Here is a 20741-nt window from a genome sequence, read left to right as displayed (position 1 = left end):
GGAACTAAAAACTTCCTTAATTTTACCAATTTAAGCTGGAACTCAAAAGATTTTCTTCTTCTTCTCCTTCTCCTTCTTCCTTAAACCAGATGGTAACTAAACAGCTTGCCACAAAGCAAAGCTTGATTCGAGGTAGTGGTCGATGTAGTCATCTGTGATCTGATTTCTGCTCACTCTGTGGAGCCACTTGCTCCTTCCAGGCCTTATACTGCAGGTGCAATCCAGTAGTATGCCATAGACTCCATTAGATTACCATATGATGAACTGAACACCAAGGGCCCTTATTGATTTGGATGTATATCAGAGAGTTGTTTATAATAGAACGGAGTGGACACACTGCTACGGGAGTGGGTTATCCAAATGTAAGTCGTAGTTATTTGTTTTGTCTACTGTCTACCAAGAAAATAAATAACTGGTTGTATGCATATGTCGGAGGATAATCAGAATATCAGATCCCAAAAAGACATTCTCAAAAAAAGAGAGCAACTGTCAAGAAAATTATGGTTTTGAGGGCATGGCCAGAATAGACAGGCCGCAGAGAGGACCCTGACCCTGTTTTACTGCCTGACTGTCACCAGCAGTTTCGTTGGCCGTCATCTCTTTCACAATGTCATGGAGCCGCCCCTGACAGGCATGCAAGGGGACATCCAGATTTCTCACTTCTTATTCCCGATTCCTCATTTTCCCCAATGCACTCGGCTTTACAAGATCCAACCATCAGACAAGGCTTGGATAGAAGATAAAGTTAAATCACATGGCCGATTGACAAGCACGCACACACGCACGCACGTGTGTGCACACTATGTTTTTCCATTAAACTCTGCTTCATGTACCCTTGTCCCCCCTTGTCCCCCCTTGTCCCATAAGTTCCTCTTTCTATATGCATTGCTCAAGTCAGGCAGGGATGACTCATGCGAACATTATTCATGTTTTCTGTTATCTTAACCTCTCACAAACAATCTGCATGTGTTCTCAAGGCCCTCGTGTGTCCATTGTGTTGCACAAAAAAAGTAAAACATTTTTTTTGAAGATGGTAGGAATAAAAACACAGCAAACAGAGGACAAAGAAGGCACAGTATGTGGGTATGTACGGTGTATTGTGGTGGAAGGTGGGGTGTGTGTTTTTTTGTTTGGAAAAGTTGGAAATGCCAGAGCCCATACGTGTCTGCAAGCAGGAGTTGTGACAGAGAGAGCTTTCAATTGTGCAAATATGGGATATACATTTTAAAATAGATTATAAATATTGCCTGATCATGATGGAGCGGTCCCCAACCCTGTACCCTAGACACCCACCTGAGCGACCCACACACTAAGGAGAAATTCTTATCTGTTTTAAAGGCGTACTGAAAGTAGCTTATATGCAGCCAAGACAGAAAAACAAAGGTGGTTAGTGACCCACTAAAGCAGCACTGCCCCCTCAAGTAGGAATACCTATGTGAGAATGCTGTTCATCGACTACAGCTCGGCATTCAACACCATAGTACCCTCCAAGCTCGTCATCAAGCTCGAGACCCTGGGTCTCGACCCCGCCCTGTGCAACTGGGTACTGGACTTCCTGACGGGCCGCCCCCAGGTGGTGAGGGTAGGCAACAACATCTCCTCCCTGCTGATCCTCAACACTGGGGCCCCACAAGGGTGCGTTCTGAGCCCTCTCCTGTACTCCCTGTTCACCCACGACTGCGTGGCCACGCACGCCTCCAACTCAATCATCAAGTTTGCGGACGACACAACAGTGGTAGGCTTGATTACCAACAACGACGAGACGGCCTACAGGGAGGAGGTGAGGGCCCTCGGAGTGTGGTGTCAGGAAAATAACCTCACACTCAACGTCAACAAAACTAAGGAGATGATTGTGGACTTCAGGAAACAGCAGAGGGAACACCCCCCTATCCACATCGATGGAACAGTAGTGGAGAGGGTAGCAAGTTTTAAGTTCCTCGGCATACACATCACAGACAAAACTGAATTGGTCCACTCACACAGACAGCATCGTGAAGAAGGCGCAGCAGCGCCTCTTCAACCTCAGGAGGCTGAAGAAATTCGGCTTGTCACCAAAAGCACTCACAAACTTCTACAGATGCACAATCGAGAGCATCCTGGCGGGCTGTATCACCGCCTGGTACGGCAACTGCTCCGCCCTCAACCGTAAGGCTCTCCAGAGGGTAGTGAGGTCTGCACAACGCATCACCGGGGCAAACTACCTGCCCTCCAGGACACCTACACCACCTGATGTTACAGGAAGGCCATAAAGATCATCAAGGACATCAACCACCCGAGCCACTGCCTGTTCACCCCGCTATCATCCAGAAGGCGAGGTCAGTACAGGTGCATCAAAGCTGGGACCGAGAGACTGAAAAACAGCTTCTATCTCAAGGCCATCAGACTGTTAAACAGCCACCACTAACATTGAGTGGCTGCTGCCAACACACTGACACTGACACTGACTCAACTCCAGCCACTTTAATAATGGGAATTGATGGGAAATGATGTAAATATATCACTAGCCACTTTAAACAATGCTACCTTATATAATGTTACTTACCCTACATTATTCATCTCATATGCATACGTATATACTGTACTCTATATCATCGACTGTATCCTTATGTAATACATGTATCACTAGCCACTTTAACTATGCCACTTTGTTTACATACTCATCTCATATGTATATACTGTACTCGATATCAGCTACTGTATCTTGCCTATGCTGCTCTGTACCATCACTCATTCATATATCCTTATGTACATATTCTTTATCCCCTTACACTGTGTATAAGACAGTAGTTTTGGAATTGTTAGTTAGATTACTTGTTGGTTATTACTGCATTGTCGGAACTAGAAGCACAAGCATTTCGCTACACTCGCATTAACATCTGCTAACCATGTGTATGTGACAAATAAAATTTGATTTGATTTTGATTTGATTTGAAGTATCTGAGCTTGCATGGCAGGATTGGTCCAATAAAGCCAAAGCCCCCGGATGGCTGAGCACAATATACAAAGAATTTCTCAAAGCTGCTAATGAGAACCTTGATGACCTTGTACCTAGTCGGTAGGGATTATGCTGGGGTGCCCCCACCCAGGTAGTGTCAGTGCTGGCAACATTAGCTGCAGTAACCCATGGGGAGGGGATCACACTTGAACAATCAGAGAAGGGGCAAATTATTGTGGCCCCTGTGGAACAAATTGGAAAATATTCTCAACAGGGGACCAGTGTGTGTGTGTTTCAGGGTAGGGGGGTGTATCTGAACGCCATCAATTAGGACTTTACATTGGTTAATCATTCTCCCCATTGTTGCTCGATTTGCATGCCTTCTCAAACAGCTACAAATTTACAGTTGAAGTTGGAAGTTAACATATACCTTAGCCAAATACATTTAAACTAAATTTTTCACAATTCCTGACATTTAATCTTAGAAACAATTCCCTGTTTTAGGTCAGTTAGGATCACCACTTTATTTTAAGAGTGTGAAATGTCAGAATAATAGTAGAGAGAATGATTTATTTCAGCTTTTATTTCTTGCATCGCATTTCCAGTGGGTCGGAAGTTTACATACAGTCAATTAGTTTTTGGTAGCATTGCCTTTAAATGGTTTAACTTCGGTCAAACGTTTTGTGTAGCCTTCCACAAGCTTCCCACAATAAGTTGGGTGAATTTTGGCCCATTCCTTCTGACAGAGCTGGTGTAACGGACACAGGTTTGTAGGTCTCATTGCTCGCACAAGCTTTTTCAGTTCTCCCCACAAATTGTCTATAGGTTTGAGGTCAGGGCTTTGTGATGGCCACTCCAATACCTTGACTGTGTTGTCCTTAAGCCATTTTGCCACAACTTTGGAAGTATGCTTGGGGTCATTGTCCATTTGGAAGACCCATTTGCAACCAAGCTTTAACTTCCTGATTGATGTCTTGAGATGTTGCTTCAATATATCCACATAATTTTCCTACCTCATGATGCCATCTATTTTGTAAAGTGCACCAGTCCCTCCTGCAACAAAGCACCCCCGCAACATGATGCTGCTGGTGTTCTTCGGCTTGCAAGCATCCCCCTTTTTCCTCCAAACATAACCATGGTCATTGTGGCCAAACAATTCTATTTTTGTTTTATCAGACCAGAGGACATTTCTCCAAAAAGTACAATCTTTGTCCCCAGGTGCAGTTGCAAACCGTAGTCTGGCTTTTTTATGGCGGTTTTGGAGCAGTGGCTTCTTCCTTGCTGAACGGCCTTTCAGGTTATGTCGATATAGGACTTGTTTTACTGTGGATGGAGATACTTTTGTACCCGTTTCCTCCAGCATCTTCACAAGGTCCTTTGCTGTTGTTCTGGGATTGATTTGCACTTTTCGCACCAAAGTACATTCAACTCTCGGAGACAGAACGCGTCTCCTTCCTGAGCGGTATTACAGCTGCGTGGTCCCATGGTGTTTAGACTTGCGTAGTACTACTGTCTGTACAGATTAACGTGGTAACTTAAGGCATTTGGAAATTGCTCCCAAGGACGAACCAGACTTGTGGAGGTCTACAATATATTTTCTGAGGTCTTGGCTGATTTCTTTTGATTTTCCCATGATGTCAAGCAAAGAGGCAATGAGTTTGAAGGTAGGCCTTGAAATACATCCACAGGTACACCTACAATTGACTCAAATTATGTAAATTAGCCTATCAGAAGCTTCTAAAGTCATTACATCATTTTCTGGAATTTTCCAAGCTGTTTAAAGGCACAGTCAACTTAGTGTATGTAAACTTCTGACCCACTGGAATTGTGATACAGTGAATTATAAGTGAAAGAATCTGACTGTAAACAATTGTTGGAAAAATGACTTGTGTCATGCACAAAGTAGATGTCCTAACCGACTTTCCAAAACTATAGTTTGTTAACAAGACATTTGTGGAGTGGTTGAAAAATGAGTTTTAATGACTCCAACCTAAGTGTATGTAAACTTCTGACTTAAACTGTATATGCATTCACATATCAAGTCTCTCTTGAGTTGGGCTCAGCGATGTTTGTGGGGGAAGGGTGGGGAGTGTGTGTGTGTGTGTGTGTGTGTGTGTGTGTGTGTGTGTGTGTGTGTCTGTGTGTGTGTGTCCCACGTCTGTTGCTATGGGGCAATGATGTTAGGGACAATACAGGAGGAATCACAATAATTGTTTGCCAAAATAATAATTACTTGCCAAAAATGAAATGTTTGTCATTTCAATCCTGGTTATAGGTAACAATCCTTCATATGAACTGACAACATTATTACGCATGTTATTTGTTAATTTTGGAAATAAATTAAAACATGTAAGAATTTTTAATATACATTATATTTACCCCCAAAATATGGGGAATTGGAAATGATGCAGACAATTACATTGATGGAAGCTACAATCTATCTGCAATATTAAAGCTAATCTACCCCCTTAAAAAATGTGTCTGCATCATTAAAAAAAAATAGAATAAAAGAGTAGAAACAGTGTTATAGATTAATGTCATAATTTTTCTTGATACAATGTTTTATTCTTATCACACACTCAGGCAGGCATTTGAAAGAGGTCTCTGAGCACTACTCACCCATCCTTGCACAGGTGCTGTCTAAAGAAGTCACTGGCAGGTAGTTTGATGGCTTTCTCTGGCGTGACCAGAGTCAGGTTCACAGCAGCACCTATTGGTCAAAGAAGAGAGGCGCAGAATCACACACAAACGTGTGTGCACACATACACACGCACGCACACACACTTCCATTGGTGTGTCAATCAGTATGGATCTCACAAATAAACTTACGGAAGAGTTATCATTACAGAGGAAATCGTCTGAATCAACAGAGTATTTATGGAAATTCACCCTCATTCCCAGGCTCAAGAGAGAGAGAGAGCCGTCTGGTGGACGAGATTACTGAGTGCCATACCTTAGAATATCTAGAAACTTCTGTACTGTAACTGTCAAATGCACCATCTGCTGGTCGAACTAGAAAGGCATGATGATACAGTGTAGGCCGCATGACATTTTTGTCAGGAGTCAATTTGTATTCCATAGATCATGGCGTTAACTGCATCATGAATCATAACGCCTGGGTCCCCAATATTTACTTCACCATCCATCACCTTCCAGGTCACTGGTACAGTGTGAATACAACAACACACGCCTTGAAAACTTTTTGGCACAGAGGGTGCCTTTTTGCCCTGAAGGCACAGTTCCTGTCCCATTTGGCTGCATTTAAATAAGCTCTCCGATTTTGAAAGCACAATATGGATGTATAATCATATTCACGATGATTTCTTAATCAACCTTAACATGTTATTGCCCTGGTGGAATTATCTACCCCTTAAAAAATTTGTCTACGTCATTAAAACAATTAAATGTTTAATGACATTTCATTTTTCACCATATAATAGAATAAAAGAGTAGTGCTGCGGTCTAAGGCACTGCATCTCAGTGCAAGAGGTCACTACAGTCCCTGGTTCAAATCCAGGCTGTATCACATCCGGTCGTGATTGGGAGTCCCATAGGGCGCGCACAATTGGCCCAACGTCGTCTGGGTTTGGCTGGGGTAGGCCGTCATTGTAAAGAAGAATTTGTTCTTAACTGACTTGCCTAGTTAAATAAAGGTTTAACAACATAAATAAATACAAATTATCTTTCGATTTTATATTGCGGATGTCCTTATAGGCAACTATTTGGTGTAAGGTGTAAAGTAACTAATTACAAATATACTCTCGTTACTGTCACTGAGTACTTATACTTTTTTGGAGTATTTTTCAAGTCATTCATTTTACTTCTACAATAGTGAAATGTAATTTAAGTACTCTTTCCACAACTGTATAAATACATGACTGATACAAACATTCACATGAAACAGAGGCATTATTACTGGACATAAGCCTACAGCACTGCAGGCTAATGTCAAACCTGGGGTGTAGCCATTACACCGATTCTGTTGCAAAGCGTTTGGCAACAGCAACCGTTCACTCTAAACGGAAAACGCAAAGGAGTTTATATTGGACAAATCCAGGAAGGTGCTCCCCGTTTGCTCTGTTTGGTTCTTAAACGGTAAACCGTTTCCGTAATGAATAGACCCCAGAAACCTCCATCGCAAACATAAGTGCCTAAACTACATTTTGGCATCCCTCCTGTCAGGAATAAAAATACACTTCCGGTGACGTGGCTCCTCTGGAAAAGGGGAAGCCGTGGCAGGAAAGTTAGCTGCGGAATCAGCTGGAGAGTGGAACAGCAGCGCTAGCCTACCTCACTGAGCTGGATGGCAGGGACACACTGGTGGAAGAACTTCAGGAATCACAACAGGGTAAAATATATTAATATCACATTACTTATTAACTTTTTCTTGTAAGTTGATTGCGTGATTTTAGCAATCCAAACTAACTGACTTCAACTTAAGGTTTGAAATGCAAACGTTAGGCTTGGCTAGTTAAGCGTGCTAGCTGAGTTTGTTTATAGACAGCCATTTGGGCGTCACGACCAGAACTTTCCAAGTAGCAGAGCGAATTAAATAGCAACTGGTTGCCAAATAAACAGTAACCTTTATTAAGTAAAAACAAGTCACCTAGCTAGCTAAATAAATGCATTCGATGCATATCTAACGTAGCAGATACAGCTGTTGCTACAGTGAGTGAGATGTGTTACATTGTAATTAACGTTAGCTGGCCCACAACTTGTTACTTTGTTACAATTCATCAAAATGTTAATGTTTGGGCCTTTCCGGAACGTGTGCAACACTCGCTTGTGCTATGTCGTCTCAACTTTTACTGCGCGAGCTGTCTGGCATCACACAACCGCATATCATCAGCATCCTATATCTATCGTTGACGTAAACAGCATTTTACTCGTTCCTGCAAGCCATGTTTGCGAATTCTTCACATAGCCTCCAACTTTTTAGTGTTGTCTTTCTCCCTTATATTTGTGATTTTCGTCGACCGTGAACAGCGCTCTGAAGAACACATTCAAAATGCGACGCAGGCGCGCTGACGTGTAGATGGGGTACCGCAGGCCAAGGGGCTCGCGGGCATTATCATACACAACCATGTAAAGTTAATATAATACTTTTCTGAATTAAACGTCAACCATAGTTATTTGGTTTAGTTCAAGTCATGATGCTGTGTAATAGGTCCTCTTAGACACGTTTTCTTAGACATTAGCAGACCTAAGCAGACCTAAGCACTTTTTCCATCTGTTTTGGTGGAATGACTACCCTACCAAGGGATTTATTTTGTCCTGTCCATTTTTACAGTCATCACCTGTTACTGGTCACACACAATATCGCAACTTTAGCCAAACATGTCTATACAAACTATTTGGCAGTGAATGTGCATTCAATTTATTTGAGAAAGCATCTATGTTGAGTTAAGAATGCATGTAGGCCTATCTACGTTATATGATGACCTCTCCATCTTGCAACATTGTCCTTGTTGGTTGCAGGTGCTCTCTGGAACGAGGGACGGATGAAATCAAGAGGTGGTAGGCCCAGCTGGGCGTTGGCTGCACTGTTCACTGGTGCTGCCCTGCTGGTCATCTCCTCCAGAGGGGCGTCCAGTGGGAAGATGATGTCCCAGGCAGCCATGGCTCATGCCACAGCCACAGCTGCTGGATCAGGCCCAGGGCTTCCAGATGAGTTCTTAGGCTTCCAGGCCTTAGCTGACTTCTTTGCAAGTGAACGTGCCGATGTCTGGCTCTGCTCTCTGGTTGGGTCTGTTGCTGTAGGCCTCACTGGAATTTTCCCCCTTCTTGTTATTCCTATTGAGGCAGGAGCGGCCCTCGAGACAGCGGGTAAGTTGTGACCTAAACTGATATGTAACCTTGCTGTTAGCCAGACTAATGCAGGCCTACTTTCATCTGAAAATGAGCCACACTGGTTATGCCTTGATCACCACACCCGTAATTAGACATCCTGAGGTAGCCTACAGTGACGGACTTACCATTAAGCAGAAGAGGCAAATGCCTCACATCATCAAGGGGCCCTTGTGAGCTGGGCATAATTTATCATAAAATACAGTTCTGCACTGTTTTTTCTGAAGAGCCATTTAAATGTGGAGCAATGGCACCTCTATTTTTCTCTGAGGAAACTGCTGCTTATGAGCTGAACAATGTGCTTCTGAACTCTGCCTGACCACACCCTTTTAAACACAGCCTTCAAGTAGAATATATAGAGGCCACAGTCACTACCTCCAAAGCTGCGTTGCTGATTTTTATTGTTGCCTTGAGTATTTAACCATGTGAGATACCAGTACTATTTATGTGCATAAAGTGTTCAACTGTAACATTTTGGTCAAATGTCAATGATTCCTTTGCACCATTGGGATTATGCTTTTGGCTCACACAAATCCTGCAGTTTGTTTAACTTTTTTTTTTAAATGACCAGAGAAAGTCATTCTAAAGGTATCACTGTCATAAGCCTTGTTGGATAATGGATACATGTGTCAATGTGAATGGTGCTGAATTGGGTGTGTCCTCATTTCCATGCTGTATTCTTCACTCTCAAAGAAGAGAAACTAGGCCACTATGTATTGCATTTCAACACCTCTCAGAAAACACAATTAACACTGAAGGCCACTGGCTTTGCCTGTCCTGGTCCTTTGTGCTTATTAGTATTGTTAAGGAGAAAGTCAGATCACTAATGCCATATTGTAATACAATAGCAATGGCAGTTGCATCCTCTGAAGCTGTTCATTCAGAAGTTTAAAAAAAATCGAGCCCATAAATTGAGAAATTACCCAGTAGGCCTATTTCTTTAATTGTCAGTCATACTTCATGCAAAGATAAACCTTTTTTAAATAGACAAACATGTAATGGCTCTTAATTTTAAAGCTAGAAATAGAAAATCACTTATTTTGCAGATTTATTTCAATGAAGCCTGTAAATGTTTTAGCTCAAACAGGGAAGAACCAGCATTTTTGTGTATCATGGATGATACAGCCTACCTCAACTACACTTTTCATAATTGCCATCTCTTTCTCTCTTGTTACTCTCCGTGTGTTTCCAGCTGGCTGTCGGAAGCTAAAGCAGCTTCTGAGCTTTGCCATTGGTGGTCTCTTGGGTGACGTGTTCCTCCACTTGCTCCCGGAGGCTTGGGCACATTCCCACTCCTGCAGCCCAGGTGGGTCAACCTTCTCTCTCAGGCACCCTCCTGTTCTTTCTATCCCCTTTATCCCTCCTGGAGACATCCTCATTCAAATTGCCTGTGCTTATTTCCCCCCACCAGTATACCTCTTCTGACCCTTCACACAGACCAGTGGAATGCCTGTGTCCTTAGGCTTGCATATCACTTATCTGACATGTCAGCACTATTGTAAAGAGTCTGTTTGCGAAAACAATTGATTGACACTTTTCAAACTGACAGAGAGGGAATGACAGCTAACATTCCCAGTATACTACATTTATTTTTTCTAATAAGTTAACATTGGAAGTGCAGATATTCTCTTCAGTATTAACGATTTGTCAAATATATAAGCAGTTTCAGTGAAAACATATACACTGAACAAAAATATAAATGTAACACTTTCAAAGATTGTACTGAGTTAGTTCATATATGGAAATCAGTCCACTGAAATAATTTCATTAGAGCCTAATTAAAGGTTAAATAAAATATATGGATTTCACATGCCTGGGAATACAGATATGCAGTTATTGGTCACAGCTACCTTTAAAAAAAAAAAGTTGAGGGAATGAGTCAGAAAAGCAGTTAGTATCTGGTGTGATACTAACCATTTACCTCATACAGATCGACACATCTCCTTCACATAGAGTTGATCAGGCTGTTGCTTGTGGCCTATGGAATGTTGTCACACTGCTCTTCAATGTCTGTGCGAAGTTACTGGATATTGGCCGGAACTGAAACACTGTTGTACACGTCGATCCAGAGCATCCCTGACATGCTCAAAGAGTGACATGTCTGGGGAGTATGCAGGCCATGGAAGAACGGGGACGTTTTCAGCTTCCAGGAACCGTTTATAGATCCTTGCAACATGGGGCTGTGCATTATCATGCCGAAACGTGAGGTGATGACAGCTGATGAATGGCACGATAATGGGCCTCAGGATCTCTTCACAGCATCTCTGTGCATTTAAATGGCCATTGATTAAAATGCAGTTGTGTTAGTCCGTAGTTCATCCCTGCCCATACCAAAACCCAATGCTACCATGGGGCACTGAAGGTGAGCATTTGCCCATTGAAGTTGGTTATGACGCCGAACTGCACTCGGGTCAAGACCTTTGTGAGGACGACGAGCATGCAGATGAGCTTCCCTGAGACGGTTTCTGTAGAAATTCTACATTTGTGCAAAACCACAGTTTAGTCCGTTGGCTGGTCTCGGACGATCCCGCAGGGTCAAGAGGCCGGGTGTGAGGTTACTAGTCCAACGCTCTAACCACTAGGCTACCCTTCCTGGAAGGATCATGCTGTTTAATCAGCTTTTTGAGATGCCACACCTATCAGATGGATGGATCATTTTGGCAAAGGAGAAATGCTCACTAACAGGGATGTAAACTAATTTGTGCACAACATTAGAGAAATAACATTTCTGGGGTCTTTTTATTTCAGCTCATAAAACATGTGACCAACACTACTTTTTTGTTGATTTTAATTTAGGATTACCAGGGATGTGTTCAGAAGGACGCAACATTTTGGAACATTCACATAGAAATATATTTCTATGTATACACATGCTTCTCTGTCAAGTATTGCAGTGTTTCCAAACTCCAGTACCCAGTCCTCCAGTATTTAAAAAAAATAAAAGCACACCTGATTTAACTGAACTAATCATCAAACGCTCAATGAGATGAATAAGGTGTGTTTGCATTGGGTACTGGCATTGGGAAACACTGATGTATGCTCTATTCATGGCATTTCTATCTGCAATGTTTGACAACTGGATGTGGCCCAGGATTAAGTTTCCCAGATCTGAGGTCCTCTGGTTGTCATGTAGAAATACACTTTAAAATGCTTTGCTGACTTCTATGAAGTCCTCGGTGGTGATGAGCAACCCTAAGCCATGCCTGCATTCCACTGGTCCATGTGAAAGGGGGTCTCCATACAATCCTAGAGAAAGTTTTCCAATTAGTTTGTCATCCCTGTTAAAATAGAGCCTATCTCACACTGTATGTCTCTTCCATCCTCCCTGTTTTCAGACGAGAGCCAGCTCCACTACAGGACCCAGGGCCTGTGGGTTATCATGGGCATGCTGTCCTTCCTTCTCCTGGAGAAGATGTTCCCAGATGAGAACAGTCAGGAGGACTCCATTGGTAACAGCCAGCATGTCCCTGTGAGTAGTTCAATGCTGTTTTATTGTCCATGTCTACATGAAAAGTGCAACAGAGTCAAGTCAATGCACCGGATACAACTCTTTAATAGCCCCAAATTATTTAAAGAAATAGTGGGCAGGTCTTTGCAAAGAAGGTTAAGGTCATGCATCTAATTACACACCTCATCTCATATGCTGGAACCCTCACATATTTATTCAGGTGTGTCCAGTGCACCAGTGCTCTTTAATCCCTTCACTGGTACCACAGTGACACTGCTCTTCCACGCAGTGGGGTGGCTAGTGGATCAGTTGGCTCCATCTAGGGCTTTCTGTTTGATCTGAGCTGGTCTTCAGTGGATAACTCTGACTTAAACCCAGGCACATTAGATCATCTTGATTGATGGTGTTATAGCTGAAGAAACCACAATCAGTTTTTATTCCACTCTTCAGTGATGAATCATTAGCATTTTGACTTCAACAATCAACTTCTGAATTTAAGCCGCTTTAAGGTAGTGATTAAACAGTGCTGTGATGACACTATGTCCTAAATGGGAATCTCCCAGAATTGTCTTATTTATAACTTTATAAGTGGAGTTGGAGTCCAAATGGAAAATAAGAAATCTGAGTCAAACTAATCCAATTTTCTACAGATTTGAATGTGAATATTATAAAATATGCATTTAAAAAATATATGCACATTTTCCCACCAGAGGTTTGTTTCTATCAAATGGGTGTGTTGTGGATAAAAAGGCTGTGATGCAGTGTACATAGAAACCACTTGGTGCTAAAGTTTGTCATGTACCGACTAAAAAACACAAGGTCAATGTGTTTCCATTGCATTTTCCACTCTATCGATTTGATTTTTCACACAAACTGTTGCGATAAATGGCAAACGTGCCCAATCAAGTTTTGGCATATTCTCTATAGACAACAGCTTGCTGATGACGTGGACAGGTTAGGTTATAGGATTGGATGGATAAGATCATTTTTATTCGTTAATTGGCAGCTAAGCACAAATCATGTCACTAGCATACATAATAAGATCCTCACTATTTATTGGAAAGGAGCATCGAGCTCATGACTGTGCACCACCCTGTGAAGTTCATCATAACTTCTTTCATCTGAAGCCTAATAAACTGGGCAAGCTTTTTCAAGTTAGGACCACACATCATAGCATCGACTTGCCTTCAAATTGACCTCGACATGATGGTAATGCTATCAACAATTGCGCAATAAATAGTTTCCACCAATTTGTCGCATAATTAATTTTACAGACACAAGATTCCCACCATGTCGAACAAGCAAATTGTCTGTTGACAATTATGAAATTGTACCGACACTTTTTCCATCCCAGCTGTCGTGATTTATTTATTTTTCACTCTAACTTTAATCTGGATTGAAACATGGTGACTGATGCAACCTTATCGATCCCCTATCTCCACAAGCAGGGACCCATTGTGCCATAGCCCTGAGTCTATCTGCTAGACACGCTTGGGATCAAAGCTGTATTCTATCTCTCCTCCATTTCTCTAATACCAGTGAGACCCTTTTTCATATGGGATTTGGAGTGGGTATTAGTGCAGAGTATTAGCTTCGGGATTCTTTTGATGTTTTGCGGTATGGAGTGATTTTTGGTGGTGCATTGAGTGAGTTGAGATGTTCTCTGCTCTGTGGAAATGGGAGAGCTTCTTGTGGAGTATGTAAAACAGAGGTACACAACTGCAGGCTTTTGAAGGCCTTAATGTCTGTAGGGTTCCTTTTATCCATTTTATTCCACTGATATAGTCAGCTCTAACTTGCTGATGGAAAGGTAAGGATAAAAACCAGCACTTTTAATCATACTGCATTTGTGATCCCATATGCTAAAATGTTCTGTTATTCAAAAGATAATCCTTAATTTAATTGCAGGTATTTGTTTCTTATCCTTGTGCCCCATACATCTCGCAAAAGTTGTGTGTGTGTGTGTACCACTTTCCTCTTCCTTCTCTTTTGCTCAGGAGGAGGAAGATTGGCATCCATGTCTGGTCTCATTCATTGTAGCTATTTATAGAGATGGGGAGGAAGCAGCTGCTACATCTACTTCAGAGAGGCCAGAGGAGTGTGTTCAGGGGTGGATAGTGAGATTCGGGGTAGATCAGTGCTCATTCCACAAATGGAGTCTTATCAAGCATGTTTCGATGTTGGTATCAAGATGCCGTTACTATTCAATTCAGAGACATAGGTCATGAATCACGATCTCACTTGGTGTCAAACTCCCACTCTCCAATGAATTACCCAGCCCACTCACACATTAGGGGACAGATTGATATTTGAGAAGATATTTAACATTTCCCAGCCACATTTAGAATACAGCAGGCTATTTGCCTCAATTTGACTATTAAATGCCGCTGTACTGTAAATGGCTTTAAACGAGGAAGGGACCAGGAAGTCGGCCCTGCTCTGGAAAGGAGAATGTCCTGGGGTAGAATTAATTTGTTTTTTGTTAAAAGCACGCAAATTCAGTGGAAGATGTGATGACTGCGACAGGAATTTTAGGCTGTAATGTGCAGTCCATGGTTGGAGGAGAGAAGCTATGGTTGACATAGAAGAAACACAGTAGTGTAGGTTGATTCAATGGAATGTATAGGTGTAGTGTACTATGTAAACCTTTGCATGCTTTAGAATTTCCTGCTGATTGGGATAATACCTGTTTTTTTTTTTTTGTCACCCCTTCTCCTCAGACTTCCCATAGCTCAGACTCCAGTAGTGAGGTGTTGTCCCACATCAATGGGCACCATTCTGATACGTGGAGCTCGCCCTGCAAGACAAAAAGCAGCTTGCAGCAAGTGCCAAAGAAAATAAAGGTAAGTTGGATCAAATGGGTAAAGTTTGCCTGATGGGATATTGTTCATTTTAACAAGCCATATGTAAATGACAAAAGGGAGAACAATCTGGAAATGTCCATTTGCTTAAGAGCCACCAAACTGAAATCCCCAGAGCCACCAAACTGAAATCCTTTGTACTAAGTAACCCCTTTTGCTTTGTGTATATGACTTCAGTGTGAGTCAGCTGTGGGATCCTGTATAGACTTGGTTCTGTGTCTCTATCTGGCAGACGAGTGGGTACCTGAACCTGCTGGCTAACTGCATTGACAACTTCACCCATGGCCTGGCTGTGGCAGGGAGCTTCCTGGTCAGCAGGAAGGTGAGTTAGTCTGCTGCACAAATATCTGCAATGAAGTCTGTCCAGGTGCTATATACTAAATAGTCCCCATGTGTGGGTTTTTAATAAATGCTAATTAAACCTAATAGCAGTTACTAATTTCAATGCAAGCATTTCAACAAAATGCACAGTGGTCATGAACAATGCATACAATACTTCAACTTAGAGCAGACTTATTACAGACTACAGTATGTTATGAAAGGTGGTTGTTTTGGCATTTGAGGCTCGTGCCCATGATTGGCAGAGGACCCAACCCCCTTGGCAGACTTGTAGATAGCTGTATCAGCGCTCACTTAGCCATAACATTCACTATTCTCAGCTCAGTCCACTATGAGCGTGATACTGCACCCCTGCTTAAGAGACTAGTTTCAACAACACAATTCTATGATTTTGATACAAAGTACGGTATTGTCATTATTTCAGAACATTGAATTCTACCTCGCTATTTTCTGAAGTATGATAATGATTACATTTCCCACGGTTGTGGGTGAGAAAGTCCAGCTGGAGAGGCATAAGGCTAACAGCATGAGCCAAAGGGAGAGTTTGCCAGAGAGGAAGTAAACTAGCTAGATGTCTCTACATCGCTCACACACATGGGCATCCCACTTATTTTGGTTTCCATCTGCACTCATATTTCTATATGCAGGCATGATGGTGTTTATCAAAGTAGAAGCCCAGTTGGATGCATGAAACAAACATTGTCATGTATACACACTGTAATGTAGTACAAGAGTCGTTATCAGAGTTTTAGTATAGGATCGGAAACATGTCTTGTACGTATATATTTTGCAGAGCCTGATCAGAGACATGTTCTATGTATTTCCTGACAGGTTGGGTGTCTCACCACCTTTGCCATCCTGCTCCATGAAATCCCCCATGAAGTAAGTTCAAACTTGCTATTTTTAGGGGATGTGACCTATTTTATTTGTAACATACTTCATGCAATGAAAGCTAATTATGACTTTTTTGAGTCATGAATTGATTCAGTTCTAGTTGATATCCCCATCTTTTCTTTTCTTACATAAATGGGCTCTGTGACGCATTGCTTATATGTGAATCTGTGACACATTGCTTACATGATGTTTGCTCATCTCTAGGTGGGTGACTTTGCCATCCTGCTGCGTGCAGGGTTTGACCGCTGGAGTGCTGCCCGCATGCAGCTATCCACAGCCCTGGGAGGGGTGCTGGGGGCCTGTTTTGCCCTGTGTGCCCAGTCTCCCAGAGGCACAGGTGAGCCACCTAGCATCCTCCATATACAAAACAGCAGCAGAGCACTGAAACTACAGCTCCACACCAGGTGCTTGACTTGGACTGAAATAAGGAACAGTATTTATTTTGGGTGCCGGTACTGTTTATATTTAGGTGCAAGAGATCCACAATACTTTTGATTGAATATTCTATAAGCGGTGCAGGAGCTAAAGCAGTAGACCATTAAGTGCTGGTATTCTGCTCCGGTGAGCTCCATGTCGAGAACTGTCCACACCCTTGGTATAGGCTATCAAGGAACCATAGTCTTCAGTGCATTGGCAGCCAAGCAGCATGAAAAGCTTTGTTTAACTATTAAGCCAAACCTTTCATTCCACTTCATCCTGTGTAGAAAATGCAACAGCGTGGATCTTACCATTCTCCTCGGGAGGCTTCCTGTACATAGCCCTGGTCAACGTGGTGCCTGACCTCCTGGAGGAGACCAGCCTCGGGTATGTACACTGGTCAGTCTGGACAGCCACTGACCACAATGCAAATACCCACTAAGAGACTAAATATGCAGCGGGGGAAAAAGTGTTAAGCTAATATGAAAATGAATGGGCAGACACTGAAGCAAAAACATGTTTCTTATTTTTTTCCAGACACTCCCTGTTGCAGATCCTGCTCCTGTGCTGTGGCATTGCCGTCATGGCCGTCTTGTCTGCCGTAGTGGATTGAGCTCAAAAGACAAGCCTGCTTTACCAAAATATAATTGAAAACATCACCAACATTCACTGGACTGGGACGCAATCCCCCTTTCTATAAAGTTAAGTCCTCAGATTGCATTCAGTTGCCCTTTTTATTATATGGAACTTTTTTATATACTCCACCTAGTGCCAAAACATCCTATCAGCATGGCCATCAACATGGAAGCGATCTGACAATCAGAACGGCACCTTGAATCATGATATCTGCTTTTTCAATCAGGACTCTAGACCAACCGCGTCCACCTTGTCTGCTGATCTCTGACTGTCTGTGTGGACACTGTGCCAAACCCAGACAGAGACAGACATTTTGAAATGGCAAGAGAGCTAAAGAAAGCTTATTGAAGCTTTCATGGAAGTGACTGGACTATCTGAGAGCATCAGACCATAATGGGCAGACACTCAGTCTCATCCTGTTTTATTGCACACATGCACATACTCAAACAGGTCATATCAGACACATATGAGCAGCTCATGCATACTGTACAAACTTAATCTCACATGGCTTTACCATACTAAAATGCGTACACATTTCCTTACATTCTTCAAATTGTATGCTCATGTGCTGCTTTCTATTTGTTTCTTTCAGGCTAATTTATATTTATTGTGTCTTATTGGTTTCTGTATCTGCTTGTACTGCCTAGTATTTATTGAATTATTTCAGATAGTAACATGGTGCAATGTTTTTGTCAAATTCTGTTGTGACTTCCATCACGCACCATTGCGTTTTCTGTAGGGTTAATCTGTTACATTGATGTATATTCAAGCAAAAAGAGCATGTATTTTTCAATTGCATACAATGCTAATTTGTTAAGAGACACTCAGACAGATATATTTGAAACTCCTTAATTATGAGAGCTTAATTTCAGGAAAATATGATTTAGAAATGTTATAATAATATTATACAAAATATTTTTGTGTGGTCTTGATTTTACTATATAGTCCTTTCAGAAAGTATTCACACCCCTTGACTTTCATGTTTTTTACAAAGTGGGATTGAAAACATTTTTTTAAATCAGCAATCTACAATACTCACGTCAGTTTAAAAAAAATAAAAAAAATATTGGAAAATCAGTCTTGATTAGTTAAGTATCCAACCCCCTGAGTCTGTTAAACACCTTTGGCAGCGATTACAGCTGCTTTTCTGGGTAAGTCTAAGAGCTTTGCACACCTGGATTGTACTATAGTTGCCCATTTTATTAAAGAAATTAAATTTGGTTGTTGATCATTGCTAGACAGCCATTTTCAATTAGATTTAAGTCAAATGAAACTAGGCCACTTGGGAGCAGTCAATGACATCTTGGTAAGCAACTCGTATATATTTGGTCTTGTGTTTAAGGTAATTGTCCTGCTGGAAGGTGAATTTCTCTCCCAGTGTTGGGAAGCTGATGGAACCGAGTTTTCTTCTAGGATTTTGTCTGTGCTTAGCTCTATTTAGTTTATTTTTAACCTAAACAACGTATTCCTTGCTGATGACAAGCGCACAACATGATGCAATCATGTTGAGAATAAGAAGTGCTACACTGTTGTTGGACCCAAACATAATGCTTTGTATTCAGGACAAAAAGTTCATTTCTTTGCCACATTTTTTTCAGTATTACTTCAGTGCCCTTGAAATATTTGTTGTCTTTTCAGTCTTGTCAGTATTGTGGAGTAACTAAAGTACAATGTTGTTCCATCCTCCATTAAACTCTATTTTAAAATCGCCATTAGCCCCATGGTGAAATCCCTGAGCGGTTTCCTTCCTCTCTTGCAACTGAATTGGGACTGGCACCTGAATCTTTGTCGTGACTGGGTATAATAATACACCATCCAAAGCGTTAACTGCATCATGCTCAAAGGGATATGTAATGTCTGCCCCCCCCACTGTATTATTGCGCAGAGTCCGTGCAATTTATTTGACTTGTTAAGCACATGTTTACTCCTGAACTTATTTAGGCTTGCCATAAAAGCATTGAATAATTATTGAGTCAAGACATTTCAGCTTTTCATTTGTAAAGATTTTTTTATTCCACTTTCACATTATGGGGTATTGTGTGTGTACATCAGTAACCCAAAACCTCAACTTAATAAATGTTTAATTTAGAATGTTACAAAATGTGGAAAAAGTCAGTGTGAATACTTTCTAATTGCACTGTATTTACTCTTGGTAGTTGCATGCGCACAAGTTACACTAAGTGAAAGCTATGGAGATTATGCATCAATATGTTATGCAATCAAAACAATAAAATTCCACACTAAACATAAATGTTTTCTGTAAGCACATGTTCTGCAGCAAAGAGTCCGGGCTTAAAATGTAATTGGAGCCAGAGGGGGGTATTGATTGTTCACTCTTGACAAGAGCCCGTTGCCATAATGACTCCCTTGCAGATTACCTTCCTTAGTCCTGTGAGAAGCCTACTGTCTGTGGGAGCCTTCCTGTGAGATAAGATACTGAAGCTCTGTTTATACCTGGTTCTAACTCGCACCATTTATCCTGATGTTGTCCACATTCTGATTGTGCCCACACCTTTGGACAGGTGGAGATGATTAAAAGACGCACTGTGATCTGGTTGTGATCAGATCTTCCTGACCACCTCCTGAGGTAGTCAGGCACGCATTGGGAGAATCTCAATTGAATACTCTGCACGCTTTCGCTTTGCCTTCGTAAACCCATTGGATGAGAAAGCCAGAGGTCCCTCCCTGACATCCTCCAGTGGAAGAGGAGGCGAGTAGAGAGGATGCAATTGAGATTCTCCCATAGTCACCAGAGACACTGGGTTCGCGCCCAGGCTCTGTCGTAACCGTCCACGACCGGGAGGTCTGTGGGGCGCCGCACAATTGGCCTAGCATCGTCCTGGTTGAGTGAGGGCTTGGCCGGTAGTGATATCCTTGTCTCATCGCGCACCAGCGACACCTGTGGCGGGCCGGGCGCAGTGCGCATTAACCAAGGTTGCCAGGTGCACTGTGTTTCCTCCGACACATTGGTGCGGCTGGCTTCCGGGTTGGATGCGCGCTGTGTTAAGAAGCAGTGCGGCTTGGTTGTGTTGTGTATCGGAGGACGCATGACTTTCAACCTTTGTCTCTCCCGAGCCCGTACAGGAGTTGTAGAGATGAGACAACATAGTAGCTACTAAAACAATTGGATACCACGAAATTCCCCCCAAAAAATCAAAACAAAAAAAAGATATTCTCCCATAGTGTCTGGATATCTTACAAGTGTAGATGGATCTGGACTGTGAAACCATTTATAAATCATCAGTATCAGACCTTCTAAAATCATTGACTTATGGCATGTATTTGTGTCTTAAAATAAACACTATTTTGAAAGAAAGTCAAATAATTTACATACAGGGCGGGACCAAGAAATGTAGTCACAATG

General features: G+C 42.0%; 1 protein-coding gene across 1 annotated transcript; it reads left to right on the top strand.

Annotated features, from left to right (window-relative positions):
- Positions 1 to 7106: 7106 nt before the first annotated feature.
- Positions 7107 to 19087, top strand: LOC112263798 (zinc transporter ZIP13). Its single transcript, XM_024440406.2, has 10 exons — positions 7107 to 7283; positions 8414 to 8761; positions 9975 to 10088; positions 12118 to 12251; positions 14951 to 15073; positions 15324 to 15413; positions 16262 to 16312; positions 16529 to 16661; positions 17029 to 17128; positions 17279 to 19087. Exons 2-10 carry the CDS (start codon positions 8437 to 8439, stop codon positions 17352 to 17354), a joined length of 1146 nt encoding a protein of 381 aa, XP_024296174.1. The 5' UTR covers positions 7107 to 7283; positions 8414 to 8436; the 3' UTR covers positions 17355 to 19087.
- The last annotated feature ends 1654 nt before the right edge of the window (positions 19088 to 20741 follow it).

The sequence above is a fragment of the Oncorhynchus tshawytscha genome, linkage group LG12 (assembly GCF_018296145.1).
Source record: "Oncorhynchus tshawytscha isolate Ot180627B linkage group LG12, Otsh_v2.0, whole genome shotgun sequence".
Classification (NCBI taxonomy): Eukaryota; Metazoa; Chordata; class Actinopteri; order Salmoniformes; family Salmonidae; genus Oncorhynchus; species Oncorhynchus tshawytscha.
The sequence above is the reverse complement of the archived record's forward strand: the minus strand, read 5'-3'. Positions and strand labels throughout refer to the sequence as shown.